At 54.7% G+C, this 21,816-nt stretch overlaps 1 protein-coding gene across 2 annotated transcripts in view; it reads right to left on the bottom strand.

Moving 5' to 3' along the window:
- SGSM1 (small G protein signaling modulator 1) overlaps positions 1-17,263 on the bottom strand; it is a 33,917-nt gene extending 16,654 nt beyond the window's left edge. The window contains exons 1-12 of one of the 2 annotated variants that reach the window (XM_088175780.1): positions 17,220-17,263; positions 17,062-17,105; positions 8,629-8,704; positions 5,291-5,453; positions 4,446-4,598; positions 3,945-4,012; positions 3,661-3,806; positions 3,112-3,243; positions 2,473-2,597; positions 1,060-1,127; positions 520-683; positions 59-188 (exon numbers count right to left, since the gene is read on the bottom strand). In XM_088175780.1, the coding sequence (XP_088031906.1) occupies positions 59-188; positions 520-683; positions 1,060-1,127; positions 2,473-2,597; positions 3,112-3,243; positions 3,661-3,806; positions 3,945-4,012; positions 4,446-4,598; positions 5,291-5,453; positions 8,629-8,704; positions 17,062-17,105; positions 17,220-17,238 (1,288 nt within the window). In that variant the 5' untranslated portion in view covers positions 17,239-17,263. The remainder of the gene's footprint in view (positions 1-58; positions 189-519; positions 684-1,059; positions 1,128-2,472; positions 2,598-3,111; positions 3,244-3,660; positions 3,807-3,944; positions 4,013-4,445; positions 4,599-5,290; positions 5,454-8,628; positions 8,705-17,061; positions 17,106-17,219) is intronic. The other variant, XM_088175781.1, reaches the window with a different exon arrangement.
- Positions 17,264-21,816: the final 4,553 nt, after the last annotated feature.

The following is a 21,816-nucleotide window of genomic DNA, read 5'->3' as shown; positions in this document are numbered from 1 at the left end:
GGCCATCAGTGCCATGTCCCAGCCCCTGCAACCCCCCCAAAGCCTTCCCTGCACCCACCAAACTCTGCCTGTGTCCCGGGGTAGATGATCCTGAAGACATAATCCGTGGCTTCGTCATCTTCCTTGTCGGATGCAGACTCGGAGGAGCCCTGGGGGCTTCGCTTCCTCAGTTTGGGAAACACCTTTCCCTGGAGGAGCAGAACGTGCCCTTCACCAGCCTGACCAATCCCCTCCCCAGCTCCTGCCCCCCATGCTTTGCCACGTCTGCACATCCTGAACGAGTTTCCAGTGGCAGGTGAATCCATAACCCCGCTGGGCACAGGGTAAATACAGCCCAAAAAACCCAACCCGCATGGGCAGCCCTCCCACACCACCCCCCCAGCTGTCCAGAAGGGTCTGTTGAGCTGGGCAAGGCCATGAGCCAGACCCAACCACATGAATTTTGCTGTTTTAAACGCGGCAGCCACTAATGCCAGGCAGAGTGGGCACACGGGAACCCCAGCAGGAACGGGCACCCACCTTTCCCCGCTGTGACCAGAGGGGTGGATCCAGCTGCCCGTGGGGCAGGAGGCCATTCTCCAGGCAGGACAGGAACTGCAGCAGGTGTCCTCCACGGGGGAAGCGCAGAGGTGGCCTCTGGATGCCATCCTGGCTCACCAGGACAACCGTGCCACCACTGTCTACTGTTGGCAACAGCGAGAGCAGGCACAGCCATCAGGGAGGGAAACAGCACAGGCAGAGGGCAGGAAAAGCTCAGGGAATGGAAAATAAGGACTTTCTTCCTTGTGTGGATTCTCCTCTAAGTCCATGATAAGCCAGGCCCTGGAAAAGGCTTGCTGGGATCACCCCCTTGGAAATCAGAGCCCTGCTCTGCAGGGAGCACTCCCGGCCAAGCACCACAGCCAGGAGATGGGGAAAGACTTTCCTGGAAGCACTTAAATCATAGTGACCACCCAGAGCTCTGGGCATCTGCCCTGGAGCCAAAGCAGAACCATGGCAGGGGTAAGGGATGAAGTGGCAGGGTGTGACAGCCCCCAGCAGCCCCAGCTCTGGCCTTACCTTGCTGGTGACAGTGCAGGTACACGATCTCCTCCAGGCGAATGGTCATGGCATAGTCCCAGTACACGCTGGAACAGAGGCACAGGGAAGCTGTGAGCCTCGAGGGTGTGAGAGGCTCTGCTGCTGCTCACTGCAGCTCCAAATCCTGCTCCAGATCCCCTGGCACCAGGCAAAGCCACAGAAAGGATGAGATCCCGGAGCAGTGATGCCAGCCTGATGAGTGACAACATCCCTCCAGAACCAGGGACTGTCCCTGCCACCTGAGCCCAGCCCTGTCCTGCCTGCCCTGGGTGGCTTCTCTGCCCTCACACTGTTCCCAGACACAAGAAATGTGTCCATGGATCATGGCCCTGCAGAGCTGAGCACACTCCTCTGAGCACCCCAAGAATCCCTCAGGAGCCCCAAGGAAATGTGCAGTGAGCTCCAAGCTTGGGCTGCTGCTCTGCCCTGGAGATGGGAAATAAACCCTCACAGTTTGTGGGGTTTTTTTTCAGAGCTCACAACAGTTTTGGTCTCAGCTGCTTCTGTTCAAGAACTGTCTCAGCACAGGCACCTCGAGGTGTCTGAGCAAGTTTAGAGCATGCTGGAGAGCTGGTGGCCACCAGACAGAGCAGAGAGGCAGGGTCCATCCCTGTGGAGAGCCCAGCACTGCTGTCCAAGGGTGTCAGCACTCAATCACATCCCACTTCTTCGCAACAAAGCGAATTTCCAGATTTTGAGCAGCAGCATCATCTGCCACTTCATAAAAATAGTGCTTAAATAACATTAAAAACAGCTCGTGAAGGACAGGAAGGTGTGCAAGAGTCACTCCTTGTACAGTCATACTCACTGTGCCATCTGCCTCCTCTCTTCCTTGGTCACGTCTTGACACTGGGAATTTTTAGAGTTTAGGCTGATGCCCAAGGCAAGAACTCAGAAAAGGAGTGTAGAGATGAAAACAGATTTTAGGGGAGGGCACCGAGCACAACTGAACGGCCATGGGGCCAAGAAGAAAGGGAGATGAAAAGAGCACAGGTAAACAAAACCCAAAAAGCTACAACTGGCAATGAACAAAAGTGAGACCAAGTTTTGCTGAAGATCTCTGCTCTAGGTCGATGCATCGGTGTCCTAAACACTCCCACTTCCCTGGAGCCAGGAAAAACCCGGGAACACAGTGTGCTGGGAGGGAGGGGAGGGAAAATCCCTCAGAAAATCCCCCAGGGCAACAAATGAAACCACTTTGTGTGTTTTGGAGCAAGTCCCACTCCTTCCCAGCAGAGACACATCTCACACCACCTCCTGCCACCCTCCCACTACGGGCTCAAGGATGATGGTTTAGCTCTGGGAAAACAGCCATGGCTTTGCATCCCAGATCCAAACCATGACCCAGGGGAACATTTCCCCCCCTGGCCTGGCATACTCAGAGCCAGTCACCTCTTCTCGTAGTCCAGGTCCCCCACAGAGCCATTCATCAGCTGGTTGGGGGTCCACTTGAGTGCCATGATGTCAGCAGTCTGGTGAAGGGACAGATATCCCGGGATTGCTTCCATGTCATCTCTCTTGGGAACAGAAACACAGCAACACCGTGAGCTGGAAGGTGCCAGAAGCACAACTGCAGCCCAGTCATGGCCCCTCACACAGCCCTGCTCAGCACCTGAGCCCACCCAATCACACCAGGGAGAAATCCACTGGAAAACCTCCTAGCAGAGACTCCAGGACACCTCAAAGCCTTGGAAAAAGGCTGACAGCAACTGCCCAGCATGGAAGACTTAATAGCTCCACCTAAAAGCAGTTTGCACTTCATTTATTTGACTACAAGAAGCAGGAAGGGACAGCAGGAGGAGTTTTGTGGTAAAGAATGGGCAGGGAGAGGAGCCTGTGTTTCTACCGGAGTGGAGCAGAGCTCTTCCATCCCACTGGGAGGATCTGTATCACCAAGGCCTCCACAAACACAGTCCACCGACTGTCTTCCCAGGTTAAAAACATACTTTTCTCCACCCAAGAGCAATTTGGGCTAGAACAAGGAGGAGCAGAGCAGTGTTCCCCAGGCCAGGTTTCCCAGCAGGAGCTCACCGGCTGCACCAGGACGTTGTTCTTGCCGTACAGGAGCGTGGCTCGGGAATTCTGGTGCAGGGACTCCACGTAGTCCCTGGCAGACAGGGATGGCCTGTCATCCATGCTGCCACTGGAATGTCTTTTCTGAATCTGCAAGACACACGCCCACAAATGGGAGGTGAGCACAGACATCCCCTGGCTTCCCAAAGGCTTCTCTTGGGCCTCATTCCCTCCTCACTTACACACTTATAACAGTCACTACTAGAAATCTTTCCCTCAGGGTCCTCTAAGGGGATTCCTGACTCTGTCCAAGCTCAGAGAAGCCCCAGGAGTGAGCTTTGTTTGCAGCACACAGAGCAGATTCAGCTTTCTGTTCGTACACGATGGTCCCAGGGCACACAGACCCTGGGATGCAGTGCCAGGAGGGGCTGGCACACACCACTGCTCTCATGGGCCACATTCCCAGCACCTCTGCCTCAAAGACTTCCCTCATCAGAGGGCTCCACAAGCAAAGGGAGCCCAGATCCTGGGTCTGGGAGGAGCAGAGGGAGGTTTATCCCCACTCACACAGAGTGCTGGGCGCTTGGTGGGTGAGTCCTGGCGGCAGTGGGAGCTGTGGATCCGGTGCCTCTGCACCAGCTCATCTGCAGAGGGGTCTGTCCAGAAGTGGTCAGCAGTCTTCATCTTCGTGTATTCCAGTGCACAGGGCCCCACTGTGGAGAGGAAAACCCCAAACATAAAGGAGCCATCCTTGATCCCACAGCCGTGGTCACCTCCCGGATCTGGAGATCCCAGATTTGGGAGCGTGGGTTTGGAAAGCAAGGAGGGAAAGCAAGTAGAGAAAGTGTTACCCAATAAAGATGCAAGAATTGGCCCATCCACAGGATCCATCAGGAGAGCTTCCTTCTCATAGTACTTACTAGAAGAAATAAAGGACAGCAGAATGCTGGAGCACTGCAAAGTTACAGACAGTGGTTTAAATCCCTGTCCATGCCCTTCTCTTTCTGTACCTCCCCTTGTTGGGGAGAGGGCAAGAAGCCCTAATTTCTCAGGCCAGCTGAGAAATTCCTGGGGAACAGCAACCCCCCTGCAGCACATTGCAAGCATCACCATCTCCTAACTAACCTGTCCCAGGACAGGACACCTGAGCAGATCCCAGAAGACAAGGACAATGCAGCCATCACCAGGGCCAGTGTGGACTGCCTGTACTTCAGGGAGTGCACAGTGGTCACCAGCAGCAGGACATCCCTCAGAGTGCCCACGATGGGCACTGAGTGACTCCCTGGCCCTCGTGGGTACTGATGTTGCTCATTCCCAGTGCCATGGACTGCCATGGGTGTCCCTGTGCTCACCTGCTGTTCTCCACCAGGTAGTGCACGATTTTATCCAGCACCTTTTCGAAGAGGGCTGTGCGGATCCAGAGGTGTTTGATGGCCTGAGGAGACAGGTTGGGCATCTTGGGCACCTTGCGCACGTTCTCCGGGACCCCCTGGGCTTGGTTTCGCCTTTGGAGGTACAAGACAAGAGACAACAACACCACAGGCTCATCCCTGAACTCAGGGAGCCCAGGACACTCCTGCCACCAGGGGTTTGGGACCAGGAATTTCCTGGGACAGAGCTCTGGAGGTTCTTCTTGTCCCATCCCTGCTCCAGAGCGGCCACAGCTGCATTTGAAACCAGAGGCCACTAAATCAGTTCCCCACTGTAAAATCCCCCCTCTCCCTCAGCAGAGTCCTCCAGCCCACACATCTTTCCAAGGCTGAGCTCACTGGCAGAGCAGCTCAGCTTAGCACAGCTTAAAATTCCTGCCCGCAGGTAGCTGCTCCATCCATCTCCCCGTTAATTGTCCAAGGATGAGTAATCCTCTCCCAAACAGCAGCTGAATTACTGCAGGTTCAAGCCCTGCACACTGAGACAGGCCAAACGTGGTTCCAGCTGGCTTGGTGAACTGGTCCATAAACTGTGACAGCTCAGGAGCAGCGTGCTCAGCTGTCCCTGAAGCACCAGAGCAGGGGCAGAGTCAGAACTTGTCCACCCTTGCTTAAACCACAACCACACCTCAGAACAGCGACCAGTTTGGTCAAGACACAAAACACCCAGCAGAAGACTGAATGAGGCTCAAACTGGACCCAAAGCACACCTCCCACCCCGAAACCCGGGGGAGCAGAGAGGACTGGCAGCCACGCTGGTGCCTTACGCGTTCTCAATGAGCTGCTCCAGGTCCTGCACCTTCCTGCAGAGCTCCTCTGCCAGCGGGAAGCTCTTGCCCACCTTCATGAAGAGCGCTGCGATCTTGTTGCTGCGCAGGAAGCCGGCCGCCCTGCGCTTCAGCCCGAACAGCACACAGCATTCCACAGCAGCTGCAGAGAGAACAGGCCCCAGGAGCAGGGTATTCCCAGCTGGAAGGACCCACAGGGATCATCGTGCCCAGCTCTTTGAGTGATTAGCCCATCAGTGAACACAGAGTTATTAGCACAATGTGATCTTGGCTTTATTAGCACCGTGCTCTACCCAACTGGGCCAGCCTCAGGAGCACCTTCCCCACAGAGCCAGGCTGAGAGAGCTGGGGCTGGTCAGCCTAGGGTAGAGAAGGTTGTGTGGAGACCTCACAGCACCTCCCAGGATCTGAGGGGACCACAGGAAATCTGCTCATCAGGAGCCCTCCTACTAAACCAGGTTGCTCTAAGCCCCATCCAACCTATCCTTGAACATGGATGGAAGCTCCTAAAACTCCTCAGACAGTAAATCTGAAGGCAGAGACATCCCCACCTCGACTTCAGGAAATTGTAATTCCATGCCACATAGGAATTGACAACAAGCAGCACAGCTTTTCCAGGCAGGGCAAGTGCTGTGCTGGGCAAACAGGCTGGCACTCTCCTTGTGGGTTTCTTGTGGACTGTGGAGAAACCAGCATCTCCCTGAGGTTTTCCCTTTGGCCCAGTCTGAAGGATGGACACAGGATGGGAAAGCTCAGGAGCAAGGACAGGCACATTGAGGGTTTCTAAAGCAGCACAGAAGATGGGGCAATTTTCCCCCAAAACATCTCAGTGTTCATACAAACATTTTTCTGAAAAGCTGAAAGGAACAAAGAACCTGGGGATAAACCACAGGCCATGCCAGCAGCTCAGTCTGGCTTTGGGGACTCAGGAACTCATCAAGCCCCTGTGGAAGGCTCCATGTCCTGGACTCTGCCCAGAGGCACTCACCAAACCCCAGTGAGTGTCCAGACAGCCCCAGACACCTTCCCTGTCCTGCCATGGTGAGCAGGGATCCCTGGCATCAGCGATGACTCCACAGAAACACAAACACATGCACAGATAGCTCATTCCCAAAGTCCCCTGGGAGGGCTCAGGATGGATGTCTAGTGCCAAACACAGACTGATTAAACGGGCTGATCAAAGCACTGGAAAATCACACAGACCCACAGTCCTCAGCCCCTTGATCCAGGTTCTGCTCCCTCCTCCCTGGGAAGCCAGAACTGCTGAGCCCATCAGATGCTGCTTCACCTCCTGCCTGGAAAGGAACACTTCCCTACAGCTGAACAACTCCATGGAGACACAGGAAAAGGCATTCCATGCATCTCCATCACAGCAGCTCCCAGGCTGGGAGAAGCTCATTATCCTGCCCTGCTCCTGAGCACAGCTCCATGCTGAGCAGCAGCATCCGAGGTGTGGTGAGACAGAGCCTGTGCTGGCAGAACAACACCAGATTTGGGCCAGCCCAGCCCTGCTGGCCCCCAGCAGCCAGGCAGAGCCACTGCAGGGACATCTGGCTTTGAAACCAGGCCCTGCACCAGCCCTCCCAAAGCCCAGAGGGCTCCACCTGCCCAAGGATTATGTGCGGCCACAAATAAAATAAAACCCAAACTGCTCCACGGCTTTGCCAGAAAAGCCAACATCTCCCTCGTTTGTCCCATGCTCCACGGCTGAAATGCAGGTGACAAACGGCCCCACCTGCCTGAGACTGCACCCAGGGGTGCTCATTTGGAGTGCCCAGCTCAGGCTGGTGCTGAAAGCTCAGGGACCCACAGAGGGGTGAGCAGCCAGGGCTGCTCCTGCCCAGCTGCACTCCCAAGAGAGTGAGCTCCCAGTGCCACCAAATTCCATATATCCATTCCAAATTCCCAGCAGACAAATGGGAGCACTGGTGCTCTCAGCTCACGGGCAGCACATCCCAGCTCCAGCCAGGCAGGGAGAAATCTCAGCTCCTGAAAGGCCTCTGGCACAGAGCACCAAGACAGAGCTGTCAGCAGCATCTGTTCCCAGTGCCAGATCTGAACTTATGCAAAACACCACTTCTGCTGGCAAAACCACAGGGAAACGTGCAGCTTCCATAGGAAAAACTTTCCCCTTGCTCTACTAAATCCGGGGGTAATGGTAGGATCTTAAAATCAGAGGAGTTCTGGAGCTCAGTTGTGTCAGGACATGCAGGATATAATCTACAGCAGACACACATGGTGCAGGAGCCCTGCTCAGCTCCTCCCAGGTAAGGGGGCAGCTTTGACTCCTGGCAAAAGACTGAAGATATTCCTGAGCTGCCCAGAGCTCTGACACATCCAAAGCCCTCGGGCTGAGCAGCCTTGGCTGACGTGGGCACCAAACCCTGGCTCCCCATCATCCTGGCAGGGCAGCCTGGATGTGACAGATGCCAGCTCATGTTTGTCTGCTCCAAACTCCCCCTAACAGCCCCCAGAGGGGCCTGGGAGCTGCTGCCCTTCCCTGCCAGACCACTGGCTCCATCCAGAGGGGTTTGTGCTACGCTGGCTGTGCACAGGGCTCCGTCAGGAGGGCTCTGCTGGGAAGGCAGCTCTTCTCTCTCCAGAGAAAAGGGCAGCTCTGGCAGCCAGAGCCAGGCTTGCAGCACGCTCTGCTTGGCAGGGAAAGAGGTTATTTATAAGCTCACCCAGCTCCTGGAGAGCCACAACACCAGGGAAGCTGCAGCAACCATTCCAGTGAGAGGAACAGAGCAGGAGGGGGACACCGGGAACCAGGGAAAGGGCAGCAGCACCTTAAGAGGCCAGAAGGAACCAAGGAGCCCTTCGTGCCTGGATGCCTCAGCTCCCTGTTGCAGGAGCCTATAAATAATCCCAGGCTGAGGAGCCTCGTGCTGCACAGAAAAGCAGGGAATGAGTCACACCTGGAAGTCTGCTCTGCTTTTTCGATGCCACACAGGAGCCAGGGGCTGGGAACAGGCTCCTGTGTCTCTGATGTGAGGGCAGGAAAGGAGAAAGCCCAGCCTCCTTTCCCTAAACTCCTATTCTGCAACAGCAAAGTAAAGATCTGGACTTGACAGAACTTTCAGTTGAATCAATTCTCAAGGGAATTTAAAAATAAAATATTATTTCTAGCCCTTCCTCAACGGCTGCACACACTGCCAGCATCCCTCCTTCTTTTGACACACATTTTAAGCACAAAGACCTCAGGGATTCCATCCTCTGGCACTTGCCCAGCCCAGGGTGCTGGAGTGTGTTCCCAGGAATGGCACCTGGAGGGCACAGCACCTAAACCCCAGTGCAGGCCAGCACGGGAGACTCACCACAGAAGGAGATGATGTGGCTGCTGTCCTCATGCACAAACTTCCTCGTCACAGCCTCCTCCATGATCTGCTTCACCTGCAGGACAGGTTGGGGAAAACATGGAATTTCAGCCATGGACCAGAGCAAGGAGCCCTGCAGTGGGGTGGGTGCACAGGAACTTTTTCTGCTCCCACGTTTTCCCAATAGCACAGGAGATCTCACAAAGGATTGATGCAGGTCTGGCTGCTGAGCATCACCAGCTATTTCAAAAAGTCAGATATTAAAAAAAGGGTTGTTTCATTTTTGAGAAACTTCACAGTATGAAAACGATGAGCTGAGAATTAACTGAGGGGACTGAGCATCACTTAGATAAAAGTCATCTAAGAAAGGTACCCAAATCTCATATTTAAGGTTTTTACAGCATTGTTCTGTCCTCTCATTTTGTTTGACTAATTTCCTGTGACACAGATGTCCCAAATGACTGCAAGTATCCATCAGTGCCTAATTCAGTGATCACCTGGCATCAGCTGTGCCCAGGAATTCCATTTGCACTGCAGTGCCAGCAGCCCTGCCCTCTCTGACTCACAACTGGCACTCAGCTGATCTAGAGGAAGCTGTCACTTAGTGCTCATCAGAGGCACGATTAGGGGGCAAAAACAAATAGGACCCCACACAAATTAGGAGGGTATTTTTTGCAGGGAGCAGACAGGAGGTCAGACCTGCCAGCTCGGGTCTGGCAGCAGAGTGGTGACTTCCATCCCCAGCTGTCACTCTCCCTAATCCTGCTGCAACCAGCCAAAGCCCAGCTGAATCTTTGCTCCTTCAACATTCAGCTCCCAACCCCTTCTCCTTTCAAACACAGCTGCCAGCATGCCTGGATCTCATCCTCCAGTGCCTCTGTAACATCTTGGTTTTGGAAAACACAGGGGAAATGTTCCCAGCACAGAGCTGAGGGTGTGAAGGAAGCTCTGCTTAGCAAAGTGTTCTCCCTGAGGGCACAGGGAGGAGGGAAATACAGCAGGTCAAGACTTGGCCAAGCAAACCCTGCATGAATGAGAGACCTTTAATGGCATCATTTGGGGAATTAAACGCCTTTGCAAGGTATAATCAAAGTCAGTTATGCACAGCTGACAGCTCCATAAAGGAAATCCTGAGTGTGGATTAAGAGCAGAGTCTGTGAGCCAAGAGCTGAGGTGAGATCCCAGCACTGCTCCCTGCTCCGTGAGCAGCAGAGCCCTGAGACTTCCCTGGGTGCCAGCAGCCCGGATGAGCTGGTACTGACTCAGGAAATCACAGCAAGGGATGTCACTGAGATGTGGAACTCGGGACAGGAGTGCTGGGAATTCCTCTTGGCACAGCATGGTCCAGCTCCTGCATCTCCCACATCTCCCACATCCCAGCCCTGAGCTCAGAGCAGTGACTCCACCTGCAGGAACACCCCAAGGACCAGGATAAAGCTCCACCTTCCACCTTTGTGTCCTAAAACTGCAGCTGTCCCTGCTCTGGGCACCTCCTGGTGCTCCTTCGTTCCTTGTCTCCCATCTACAGTTTTCCCCTTTCCCATGCTGGGCACCAGGGAAGGGGCAGCTGCAACCCTCACTGAGGGCTCCTTGCTCCAGCACCATTTTATTTTACATTTCAGCAACAAAAACAGGGACAGAACAAGTCCCAGCAAGAGGACAGGAGCCTCAGTCTCCCACACATCCCTCAGCCTTGGCTGCAGGGGTGGATCAGGGATGGGAAGCAGCACACACCTCATGTCCACCAGCACCCAGGTGCTCCCCAGAGCTTCCCCTTTTTCCTCCACCTGGAATTCCAGGTGTCCACCAAAGCCTGCCCAGCCCAGGAGCCATCCCTGGGAGCAGCCCTGGTAGGGAAGTTCACATCTTGGGGCCCTTAGGGATTCCCTGAAATTTTGGCTCTCCCAGCTGGCTGACCCACCCTTGTCCAGATGGCTCCTGACCCTCACCCAGGCAGGCTGAGCTTTCTCTGTCAGCAGGGCACAGCACTTCTCTCTCACACATCCAACTGACCTCCCAGAAAATGATGGCACACAGATATTAAATGTACACTCATGGGTGCACTGGCTGCACCCCTCAAAATACACCTGAAAAATCAATGTACAGAGTTATGTCTTCACCAGCTTCTGATTCAACCAGGAAATATTCCAATATAAGCATATTCAAATATAAGTATATTCCAATATAAATATTTATTTATAAATACCCCAATATAAATATATTGAAAAATTTCTTTGAAATTTCAACATATTGGCACAATGCCTGCAGTGCCTTCCCCAGGGCAGTGACCATCTGCCTGCCCTGGGGACCATCCAGGACAGCAGGACCCGGCTCTGACTGGGCATTTCAGTGCCAACACTGCACAAACCACCTGCACACTCGAGGCACAAACAAAACACCTTCCAAGAGACACAGTTTAGTGGAAAATTACTCATTACAAGTTAAAAAAAAAAAAAAAATTTGCACCGCGTTGGCTGAGGTTGTAACGCTAAAAATAATAAAGGACTGGAAGTGTGTGACAAACACAAACAGCAGCCCCAGCAGGTAGAGGCCAGACAGACAAAATAAGGGATATCTTGGAATCCTGGAATGGTTTGGGTAGAAAGGACCTTAAAGCTCATTTTATCCCATGGGTGGGGACACCTCCCACTAGCCCAGGTTGCTGCAAACCCCATCCAACCTGGCCTTGGACAATTCCAGGGAACAGAATCAACACTTCCAGGGAATAGAGCCAAGAGATCCCAACCTTCTCTACGTACCAAGAAAGTTTTCCAACAAAATCACCTTACCTCTGCCCAAACAGACACCACTGGCATCTGCAGGACAGCTCAGAGCCAGAGACCCCCAAAACTCCTGGCAGACCCCAAAGGACTCTCCCACTGGGAGCAGCCCTCCACAGCCAGCTGGGATCTGCCAGGAGTTTGTGACACCCCGGGGACATCCATCAGCTCAGCCACACTTGGCTCCCTCCACAGAGAGGACTTGAACAGCCTCTGAATGTGCTGCATTCCAGCATTTTAATGCTAATTCTCAGATTGAAGCCAGAACAATCCCAACAGATGAAGCTGCCCACTCTGGATCTCATGCCAGCCTGGAGAAATGAGATGTTTGCTCTTCTTTTATTAGAAAGGAAATTAAAACAGAAACTAATAATTTAGCTGTAGGTAAACTCGAGAGGAATATCATCAAGCGTTCCACAACAGCACAAACAACCCCCCTGGCTCCAGCTGTGAGCACAGGACAAGTCCCCTGGAAAGTGAAATCAAATCCTCACTTGTCCAACAACCCCAGGCCTCAGGGAGGGATGAAGGCTACAGAATTCCCAGGGATATGCATCATCCAAAGTCCAGCTTTGCTGTCATTCACACTGCTGGAATATTGTCCCAGCCACAGCCACCACTGAGGTGCAGGGACCAGGAGCAAACCAAGAACTCCAGCTTTAATTAGTCCAAGGCAATATTCACTCACAACTGTTCCACCTGGTCACATTTTTCCCTGTAGAACCTTTACTGTGGATCATTCAGGGATGTTTGCAGACTATTTTCCTGCCTCTTGCAAAGCCTCTCACTGGTTATTAAGGCATTTCTGTGGAAGCACAGCACCTCCTGTCTATTTGGCCACGCTCATAACTCTGTGAAATTGTTTACAGCAGCCAGATGCAAACAGAGTCCCCAGGGAGCTCCTTTTCCCAGTCCTGTTCCAGGGTCAAGCTCGCTCCCGTTGCCACAGGCTGAGGGCAGCTGTGGGGATGCTCCTGGTCACCAGATCCAGGAATGGGCCTGGTTGCCAGATCCAGCACCAAAAAAACACCTGGATGAGCAAAAAATGTGGAGCCAAAGCAGTGGGAGAGCATCCCACCCCAAACCCAAAGGATTTACAGAAAAAAACAGAGATGAAGATGGAGATGGAGATGGAGAACTGCAGCCACGCTCTGCCACTTCTCCAAGAGTTCACTGGCTGACCACTATAAAAAAATCCCAATTAACTGTGCTTGCACCAGTTAGAACACCCCCAGCTGCAGGGCACAGGCACCACTTACACCCAGAGACATTTTGGTGGCCCCTGGCACGAGGGGACAGCACAGGGACAGCTCTGATGGCAGCAGGCACTTGCCTTGAAAGCCATTTGGCAGCTCCCTACCCTTGCTGCCTCCAAAACATCGATCACCCTCCAGCCCACTGAGACCTCTGGCTTTTCTAAAAGTCTTATTTCATTATTTATGACCACTTGCTGAATAAAACATGGCAGCTCCTGCAGCTGAGGGATCCTCCACGTGACACACAGGAGGGAATTCCAGGCCAGCCCTTCCCCAGGAACCACATGTGCTCACAGCTGGGGATTGGGATGAGGCTCCTTAGGGGATGAGGCACCAGAAGAACTCAGAATATTCGTGCAGTTTGCTGGGGAAATGAATTTAAAATATACTAATGGAAGGATCTATAATGCAGCATTGCACCCTGGGGCACACAGGGGTGATCCCAGCCACGTGTACTTGCTGATGGTGTTTTGCACCAGACTTTCTCCACAGTGAATCAACTTTTGGCCAAAAATCCGTGCTTACAACACTAATTTAAGCTGCCTAAGATCACGTTGTAGCTGGTTCTATTCCTGTTGTGCACATTTCCATGCCATCTGTGGGCACTGCTCGCTGTAAATGCTCAATACAGACATTTAAGGAAACATTTAAGGCAAACTTTAGTCATTTCTGTGTTTCCAGCACACCCAACCTCGAAGCCAGGCTCTGCTCTCACCACATCCCAAAGCTCCTGCTTTTCCCAGGCAGTGGTGTCACCCTGATGAGTGTTTTGGATTCACTGAAATGTGGCAAAGGATGATGCTGAAACCCAGGGCAACTTCCAGCTCCAAACTGCCCTCAAGTCCTGGATCTGTGCAAAGCCAGGTGTTCCCATGGCAACAGCCAGGATGTTGGGAGGGAGGAGGGCAGGAGATTTTGGCAGCAGAGGACAGAGCATCCCCTGGCCCAGGGAAGGTGTGAGGAAGGGGGAAAAGCAGCACAAAACCTGCTCTGGGGATGAAAGCTCAAGCCAGGGGTTTCTGGAGCACGAGAGCTCTTGTGCAAAGCCCTGCTTTTATCTTGAAAAGGAGAGGAAATGGTCCCCAGTGATCAGTGCTGCTCTTCAGAGCAGATCGATGCAGGCAATCGAGAAATGCTGCATTAAGGGCCCTCTGTTCTCTCCTGGTACAGAAATATCTGAAAAAGGCTGCCCTGGGTGCTTGAAAGACATCACAGGGTCCCTCTGCCAACAGCAGCTTTCATTATCAATCTGCAACTCATCATCCTCATCCTTATCTTGCCTGAACACTTTTGACAGCTACACAAAGGCCTTTTCCCTTTTATTTTTTTTTTTTTTAAATAAACTGGCCTCGAGAACACTTAAAGCTCTCAACATTAATTTTTCAAATCCTAGTAACATTAAATTAATTTACAATTTTCTACCCATCCAGAATGAAATAGCTGGCACTGACACCTGCAATCTAATATTTTGGAATGGCAGGCACACAGAAAAACAAACCCAAGCTGCAAAAACATTGCTCTTACCAGTCATTTGTGTTATTTAGCCACAAACCAGGCAACATGGCTGCAAAGCAGGGGCTTCTCTGAAAGGGTGGGAGGAAGAGACTGACTGTTGTTCCCATGACACATGATGAAGGAATTAGTCAACAGCTACACAGTGACAACCATTCCAGCTACTGAAAAATAAACTGTATATCTGGCAGAAGACAAGCAGGCTGTGGTGAACCCCAATTTTTGAAAGAATTCTAAGAATAGGCAGCAAAATGTTCAATCCAGGTTTAACAGCTACTGATGAGTAAAGACTCAGAGGTGCTTCCTGAGTGGCAAGTTAAACATAAACTAAGTTTTTGCAGAAGAATGACCAAGATGACTGTTTGCTTTCATACAGCACCCAGCTTTTCACTCAGCTCACATTCCAGGGACACGTGTGCAGGTGGATTGCACAGGTAACACCTGCTTCCCTGCCTCTGTGCCTGGAGGGAATTCAAAACACACCTCAGGACTCTCCTCTGCTCACAACAAAACTTGTAAAACAACGGAAGGGACACGGGGTGCAAGGGGAATACTTCTAGTTAAAAACCCACACCCTTCCAAACCTGGGTATTTCAGGCTCTGGGTTTGTAAAAAAGCCTCATTCCATCTGATAAAAGCTCTAAAAAAAAAAAAATCAGAGAATGTTGGTCCTGCTGCTTATCCTGCAGAACAGGACACAGGATGCCTCACAAAGTCAGACTTCACTGCTTCCCTTGCAGCCTGCTGACAATCAGTCAATTTTGCAGCTTCCAGGGTTGGTTTGATTTATTGTGACCATATGGGGTGGAGGGGGGGGGGGGAGGAAGAAGATGGTGACAGATAACACAGCTCATCTCAACCTGCACATCCACTGCAGCACAGGACTTCTCCAGAACCCAATGCCTTAACCATGGCAACAGCCAAATACTGAGGGCTGTTCAGTGCCCTGGGTAATTCCAGTTTATTGTTTCTGTCCCTGCTCGGATCAGACCTTCTTCCCAGTGTTTGCCTCACTCAGTTATGGCCCTAGGGTGACAGACGTGGCACAGCTCCCCAGGGACAGCCCTGCCTGTCCCTGTTCTCAGCTGGGCTCACCTGAGGGCCCTGGCAGCTCACACAGAGCCCTGGATGGAGCAAAACCAGGCGTGGCCTCGTGAAATGAGAATAATACAGGTTTGAGAAAGGTTAAAAAATCTGGGAGTGGGGGAAAAAAAAAAATCTCCAAATTTCTGCAGCTGGCCCTTTCTACTGCTCCTTGGAGGCTGCACAAGCTCCTGACTTAATCTGAGGTCAGCCTAGAAGAGGAAGAAAAAAAAGCAAAAGGAAAACCAAAAGCATGATCAGGGAGCAACAGGCACAAGAATGCCCCACCTGCTCCTGGTTTCAGGGATGGTGCTAAATAATTAACTCCATAACCTACAGGACTATGTTTCCCCAAGTTTTTAATTCCTGCCAGAGCAAAGGAGGGCACAGGTGCTCCATGGAATTCTCCCATCTGTGTGCCCCCATTGCTGCACCCAGCCCTGTCCAAGCTCAGCACTTCCAGCAGCAGTGGAAGGCAAATCCCAATGGAATGGCAACCACTGGTACCTGCACAGGCAGGGAACCCACATCGACATCCTGAACGATGGGATCACCAGGAAAAATCCTCTGCTCTGTGTCAGCACCAGGGAGCTGCTGGAGAGAGCTGGAACGTGTCAAACACCCAGGTCACAGCACCATGGGGGCACTTGACAGGGCAGGAGGGCTCTCCCCACGCACCCCTTCCCTCCCTCACGTTCACCAAACCCAGGTTAACTCCCCAAAATCCAGCAGAAGGGCACGGACCAGCCCCAGCCCTGCTCCCCGAGGCACCAGGGAGGGAGCAGAGCCGGGCACTGAAGGCCAGCACAGGAGCAGCCCTGGCTCCCACCCTGCAGCAGCTGCCACAGACAGCAATAATGAGATGGCAGCTCTATCCACAACGCCAAATAAATGTCATACCCTTTTCCTGGTTTAATAGCTGTTGCTGAGGCAACCAGGAGTATTCCTTAGCACCACACCCGGCACAGGATTAAAGTGGGAAGTGGTCTGGATGGGCAGCGCTGTGACCCTTCCCGAACCCACCACCCACGGCTCTGCTTCTCCCGACTCCAAGCAGTGTCTTCCACTCCCCAGGAGCCTGTAAACCGGATAGCGAGATGCTCGTAACACCAGAAACAAAACACCACACACGCAGCCCCCCCTCCGGCATCCCGGGAGGTGACCTGCAGGGACAGAGCGTGGGCAGGACATGACAGCAGCTCGCGGTGACCCAGCGCTTCGGCACCGGGCAGGACCGGGCTCCGTGACTCGACGGACCAGGTGTAACACACGGGATAAACACGGATAAAACAACGCACAAACTAATAGAGTTAAAGATGCCTGAGAAGAGGGAGCACAGCGAGATGCGGAACGCCATCACCCTGCACTGGGCACACATATTTGGGCCCCCCCCGCTTTTCCTGGCGGGGCTCCCCCAGCACCCGCTGCCCCCCGCCCTGCGGGAGAGTTCGTCCCATCCCCGCTCCCAAGGGAAGGATGCAGCACCGGGAGTCGCCCCTTTTTCCCTGCGGAAAATCCCAAGTTGTGGCGTGCTCTGCCCCCAGCCAGAGGCGATTTTCCAAGGATGCGGAGCGCTGGGATGCCGGGCACTTGGCGCCGCAGGGATGCTCCTCCACCCCCCGGGACCCGCAACCGCGCCCGGGTGGGCTCGGGGCTCGTTTTTGGGGGGCTCCTAAACCCGCGGCAGCAGCAACCAGAGCCAGGGGATGCCACGGGCGGGCGGGCCCGGGGTTGTCCCCGGACAGGATCCGCCGCTCCCCGCGGGCACCGGGCCGGGGATGCTCCGGGGGTCCCGCACCCACCTCCTTCTTGACGGTGCGCAGCAGCCGCTGCCGGGTCTCCGCCTCTGCGGGGAGAAATGAGGAGAAGAAACCCATTAGTGCGGCCCTGCCCCGCCACCCCCGGTCCCGGTTCCCGATCCCGGTGCCGTTCCCCCGGTCGCGGTCCCCGCCCGCCGTACCCGCCGGGGCCGCCGCCATGGCCGCGCTCGCTCCGCAGCGCCCGCAGACTGCCGGGCACCGGGCCGGGCCCGCGGGGCCGCACCGGCCCCCGCCCCGCCGGGGAGGGGCTCCCGCCGCCGCCAATCCGCGACCGGCACCGGCACTGGCATCCCGGTACTGCCGGCACCGGTACCCCCGGCACCGGCACCCACGGTACTGCGGGCACCGGTACCCCCGGCACCGGCATCCACGGTACTCCCAGCACCGGGATCCACGGTACTGCCTGCACCGGCACCGCGGTACTGCCGGCACCCTCAGCACCGTCACCCCCAGCATCCGCAGCCCCGGCACCGACGCTCCCAGCACCGAGACCCCCGGCACCCCCGGCAGCGGCGGCCCAAGCGGCGACCGGGTCCGGCCCGGTGCTCCCGCGGGTGTCGCAACCGGGACCGGTCCCATGGTGTGAGCACAGCCGTCCCCCAGCTCCCGGGGTCGCCACCAGCCCCCTCAGCTCATCCCCGTTACCCCAGCCAGGTCCGCGCACCCCCGACCCAGCCCCGAGGTGCCAGGGGACAGCGGGGCTGGGTGACACGGGACGGGGAGAGCCCTGGGGGTGTCCCCGCACATGGGGAGCGCTGGGGCAGTGTCCGGCCTCGCACAGAGGTTCAGGGCTCTGGGGGTCCCTGGCAGGGGTGAAACAACCACGTTCTTTCGGGCGTGAGCCATCCGGTGAGCTCCAGCACCGCGGGAAGATGACAATGACCAGACACCCCCGATGCCTTCTCTCAAAATCACACCGTCGCAGCCCCTCGGAGAGTGCCCTGCCTGCAGCTCCATTAACATCTCTTCTGTTTTCCTCTTCCCTCGTTTACTGTTCCAGGACATTTCCATAGAAACAGCATCCTGGCTCCTCCGCAGTCCAGTTTCCAATAACTACAAACCGCGTTAGTGCGAGGGCAGCGGCGCCCGGCCCTGCTGCGCTGCACGGCGGCCACCGGCACGGCCCCGCTGCCACCGGGACTCAGCCCCGGCACGGACGGCAGGGACACGGTCACACCCCCGCCACCCCCCGGAGTGACCCCAGAGCTGGGCTGCATCCTCTGCCCCGGAGCTTTTCCTCTCCGGTGGCCCTAAACCATAATCCCAATGGTTCCCTCCAGTGCCCAGGCTGGAAGGAGAACAGGAGGGAGCTCTGGCCTTGGGATTTATCCGAATTCAGTCCCTTCTGTCCCTTCTTCCTGGGCCATATCCGTATTTCCGTGTGCTCTGTTTGCTTTTCGCTGTTTATTTGCCTGTTAAATACCCGTTAGCAGACGTGGTGGCAGCACAAATGAAACCGGCTTAGGGGAATGTGATTGCTGGACCAGACGGGTCTCAGAATCTTTGGGAGAAAATCGTCTGAAAGAAGCACAGGGACAAGCTCCCCCTAAGCCTTGCTGTTTCCTTTTCCTTGGAAAATTCTGCTTCTCCCCGGATTAAAGACAGGTGGGAGACGATTGGCCCCTGTTTTCTGGAGCTTGGAGAGCTTAAATGAAAGCACGTCGATCTATACTTAATGTGATTAAGTTACATCTCTGAGTATCATGCTAATTAAATTAAACTTCCCACTGCTGCCTCTGCGGCTTAAACAGGATAGTTGTTTTAAGACCACAATTCACTCCCCTGCATTTCCCTGCACGGATGAGCAGGTGGGATAAAAGCATTCTGTTCATCAAGTCATAGTGGTGTTTAGAAACAACTTCTAAAGCAATGGATGTTCAAATTTAAATCTGATTTGAGTTGGATTTAAACTCTGCATTTTCAGTCTGAAGTGATTTGTGCTTTGAATAAGGAAAATAACTGGGAAAAAGCAGAAGAGGATGAGGCAATGCACAGACTGTCTGACCACGATGTCTCAGGTGTAGAAACGGGATATTGGGAAGGAATTCCTCCTTGTGAGTGGTGAGGCCCTGGCACAGGGTGCCCAGAGAAGCTGTGGCTGACCCTGGATCCCTGGAAGTGTCCGAGGCCAGGTTGGATGGAGCTTGGAGCAACCTGGGATGGTGGAAGGTGTCCCTGCCCATAGCAGGGGTGGGACTGGGTGATTTTTAAGGTCCCTTCCAACCCAAACCGTTCCGTGATCTCCCCAATGACCTCTCTCCCTCCCCTCCTCCCACCTCCAGCTCTTTCCACCTTGCAGCTCCTGAAAACTCACAGAGACTTCAAAGCTCTCCCATCATCGATTTGACAGCGCGGCCCTGACCCGCAGCCGGAGGAGCGCAGGGGCAGCGGCACGGGAGCACCGCGAGCATTCACGGCTCATTCCCCGAGCCCGGGGGGATCTCTCAGGGATGGAGGCACTGAACCGACGGCTCGGCTCAGCCCTGGGCTGGCGCGGGGCATCCGCCGTGCCTGGGAAGCGGAGCGGGGTCGGTGCCTGAGCACAGGCAGCTCCCAGCACAGACAGCGATGTGCGCATCCCTGCGCTGCGAACCCCGCACGGCACCGGCTCTGGGAATAGCTCAGGGACTGCGGGAATAACTCCTGAACGGTCCTGCAGGCCCAGCTCTGCCCTCCCCGGGTGTGATTTAACAGCTCGGTGTGAGGGGAACAAGAGGCTCTTCAGGAGAGAAAGGAGCTTGGTTTTAAACAGGCGCCAGAGTTTGAACAGCCGCCGCTTCACACCGGGGAAGGGGTTTCTCCCGAGTGCTCGAGGGATGCTGGGGGTTGTCCCGGCTTCCAACAGACCCCACAGACCCCCGGCAGTGCCTGAGCCCATCTGCTGAGCCCTCCTGAGCAGGGTCAGGACGTGGCACAGGGGGGATTCCCACTGCTCACACCGAGCCATTCCACATAAACCACCTGGAGAAAAGAAGGGTCAGCAGCAGAGGAAGGGCAATTATCCATTATCCATTATCCATTATTTTTCACAGTTTCTACGGCACCAGCTGCCTCAGTTCTGTTATTTATGCCTCGAGATGGTGTTTGGTCAGGGGGTTAAACCCCGCTCCCCCAGCATCCTCCACAGGCAGCGGGGATTTCTCCCCTTCATCCCAAACCCTCTGGCAGCCCCCACAGGCTCGGCTTTCATCTCCACTGCAGGATTGGGATGCACGGCTCTGGGAAGTCCCAGGAGGGACACAAATCCCTTATGAACCACAGCAGATTATCTGTCCCTCACCTGTGTGCTCAGGCTGGGCTCGGGGGAGCCACCCCGGGGCTGTGCCGGGATCCCCCGATCTCTGCTCGCTCCCCCCCAGCCCAGGGACCACCCTGAGCCCCCCCACCCAACCCCTTCACTCGGGGAAAATCCTCATCGCTCCACGTAAACCCACCAGCGGAAAACTGCTCTATTTCACAGGAGAGGTGTCCCAAGAACAATTATTTCGTCTTAAAGCAACAATAATTTCAGGTTGCACAGCAGAGAGGGAGAAGCCTGTGGAGAGCAGCCCATCCTGTGGAGGGACTGACAGGACTGGACCCACTTTTAGGCTTTTCCAACCTAAACAATTCCATAATTCCACGATTCTGTGATTCCATTCTGTGACAAGCAGCTGGGCCACACACACACACACACACACACACACACACACACCAAAAAAAAAAAAAAAAAGCGCTTTTAACTGGCGGTTTCTATCGGGTCTCCGTATGTGTGCCTGAGGGATTAACAGTGTCCAGAGGCTTCCCGTGCCGGGCAGCTGCGTCACGTCGTCACAGCAACCCGCTCACCATGGCCCTGGAGCCCCGGCTCCATCTCTCCTATAGTTTCTTTTAATTACAGACGGGAAAGGCTGTGAGAGCCCAGGCTGGAGGCCCCCAGAGCCCCGGGAGAATCTGGTGACCCTGGGTCTGTGCAAGCCCTGCACAGACACGTTTCACTGCAATGAATTTTGCTGTGAAACTGTCACAGGGCAGAGCGGTGGCTTTGGGGATGCTGCCATCCCCTCCCGGTCACAGTTATTTCACTTTCGTGCGGCTTTTTCCCAGCAACTCACAGTCCAGAGAGACCCGTCGAGCACAGATGGATGAGGTGACCTTTAAAGGTTCCTTCCAACCCAAACCACTCCATGATTCCCGAATTTCCCCTGCAAGCATCAGTGTCACCTCCTTGGCAAAACACACCAGAGGGAGAAAAATAGGGATTTTTCAGGAGGGAGGAGGAAACACGGTCTCATTTTACCACCTCAGCCCCAAAACTGAGCTGGAATCCCCTCCCCTGGGTGGGACCCACGGGGTGATGTTTATTCACACAAGGTGAGGCTGGTCCCCATGAGGTGATGCTGGTCCCTGCAGGGTCAGGCTGGTCCCCATGAGGTGATGCTGGTCCCTGCAGGGTCAGGCTGGTCCCAGTGGGATGATGCTGGTCCCTGCAGGGTCAGGCTGGTCCCAGTGGGATGATGCTGGTCCCTGCAGGGTCAGGCTGGTCCCCACGCTCGGGGGCTGCTCTCCCCTGCTGCCTTTGATCAGAGCACGGCTCTGGTTTCCCTGCCGGCTGCTCTCCGTGGGTTTCCAGCGGGAGGTGGGGAAGCGCAGTCAGCCTGACCCTCCCCTCCTCGGATCTGTCATCAGCAGCACAGAAATCCTTCCCGGCCCCAAGTTACTCAGCCTGAATCCTGCAGGATTTGCCGGGGTGGCAGC

The sequence above is a fragment of the Sturnus vulgaris genome, chromosome 19 (assembly GCF_052056855.1).
Source record: "Sturnus vulgaris isolate bStuVul1 chromosome 19, bStuVul1.hap1, whole genome shotgun sequence".
In the NCBI taxonomy this organism is placed as follows: Eukaryota; Metazoa; Chordata; class Aves; order Passeriformes; family Sturnidae; genus Sturnus; species Sturnus vulgaris.
The sequence above is the reverse complement of the archived record's forward strand: the minus strand, read 5'-3'. Positions and strand labels throughout refer to the sequence as shown.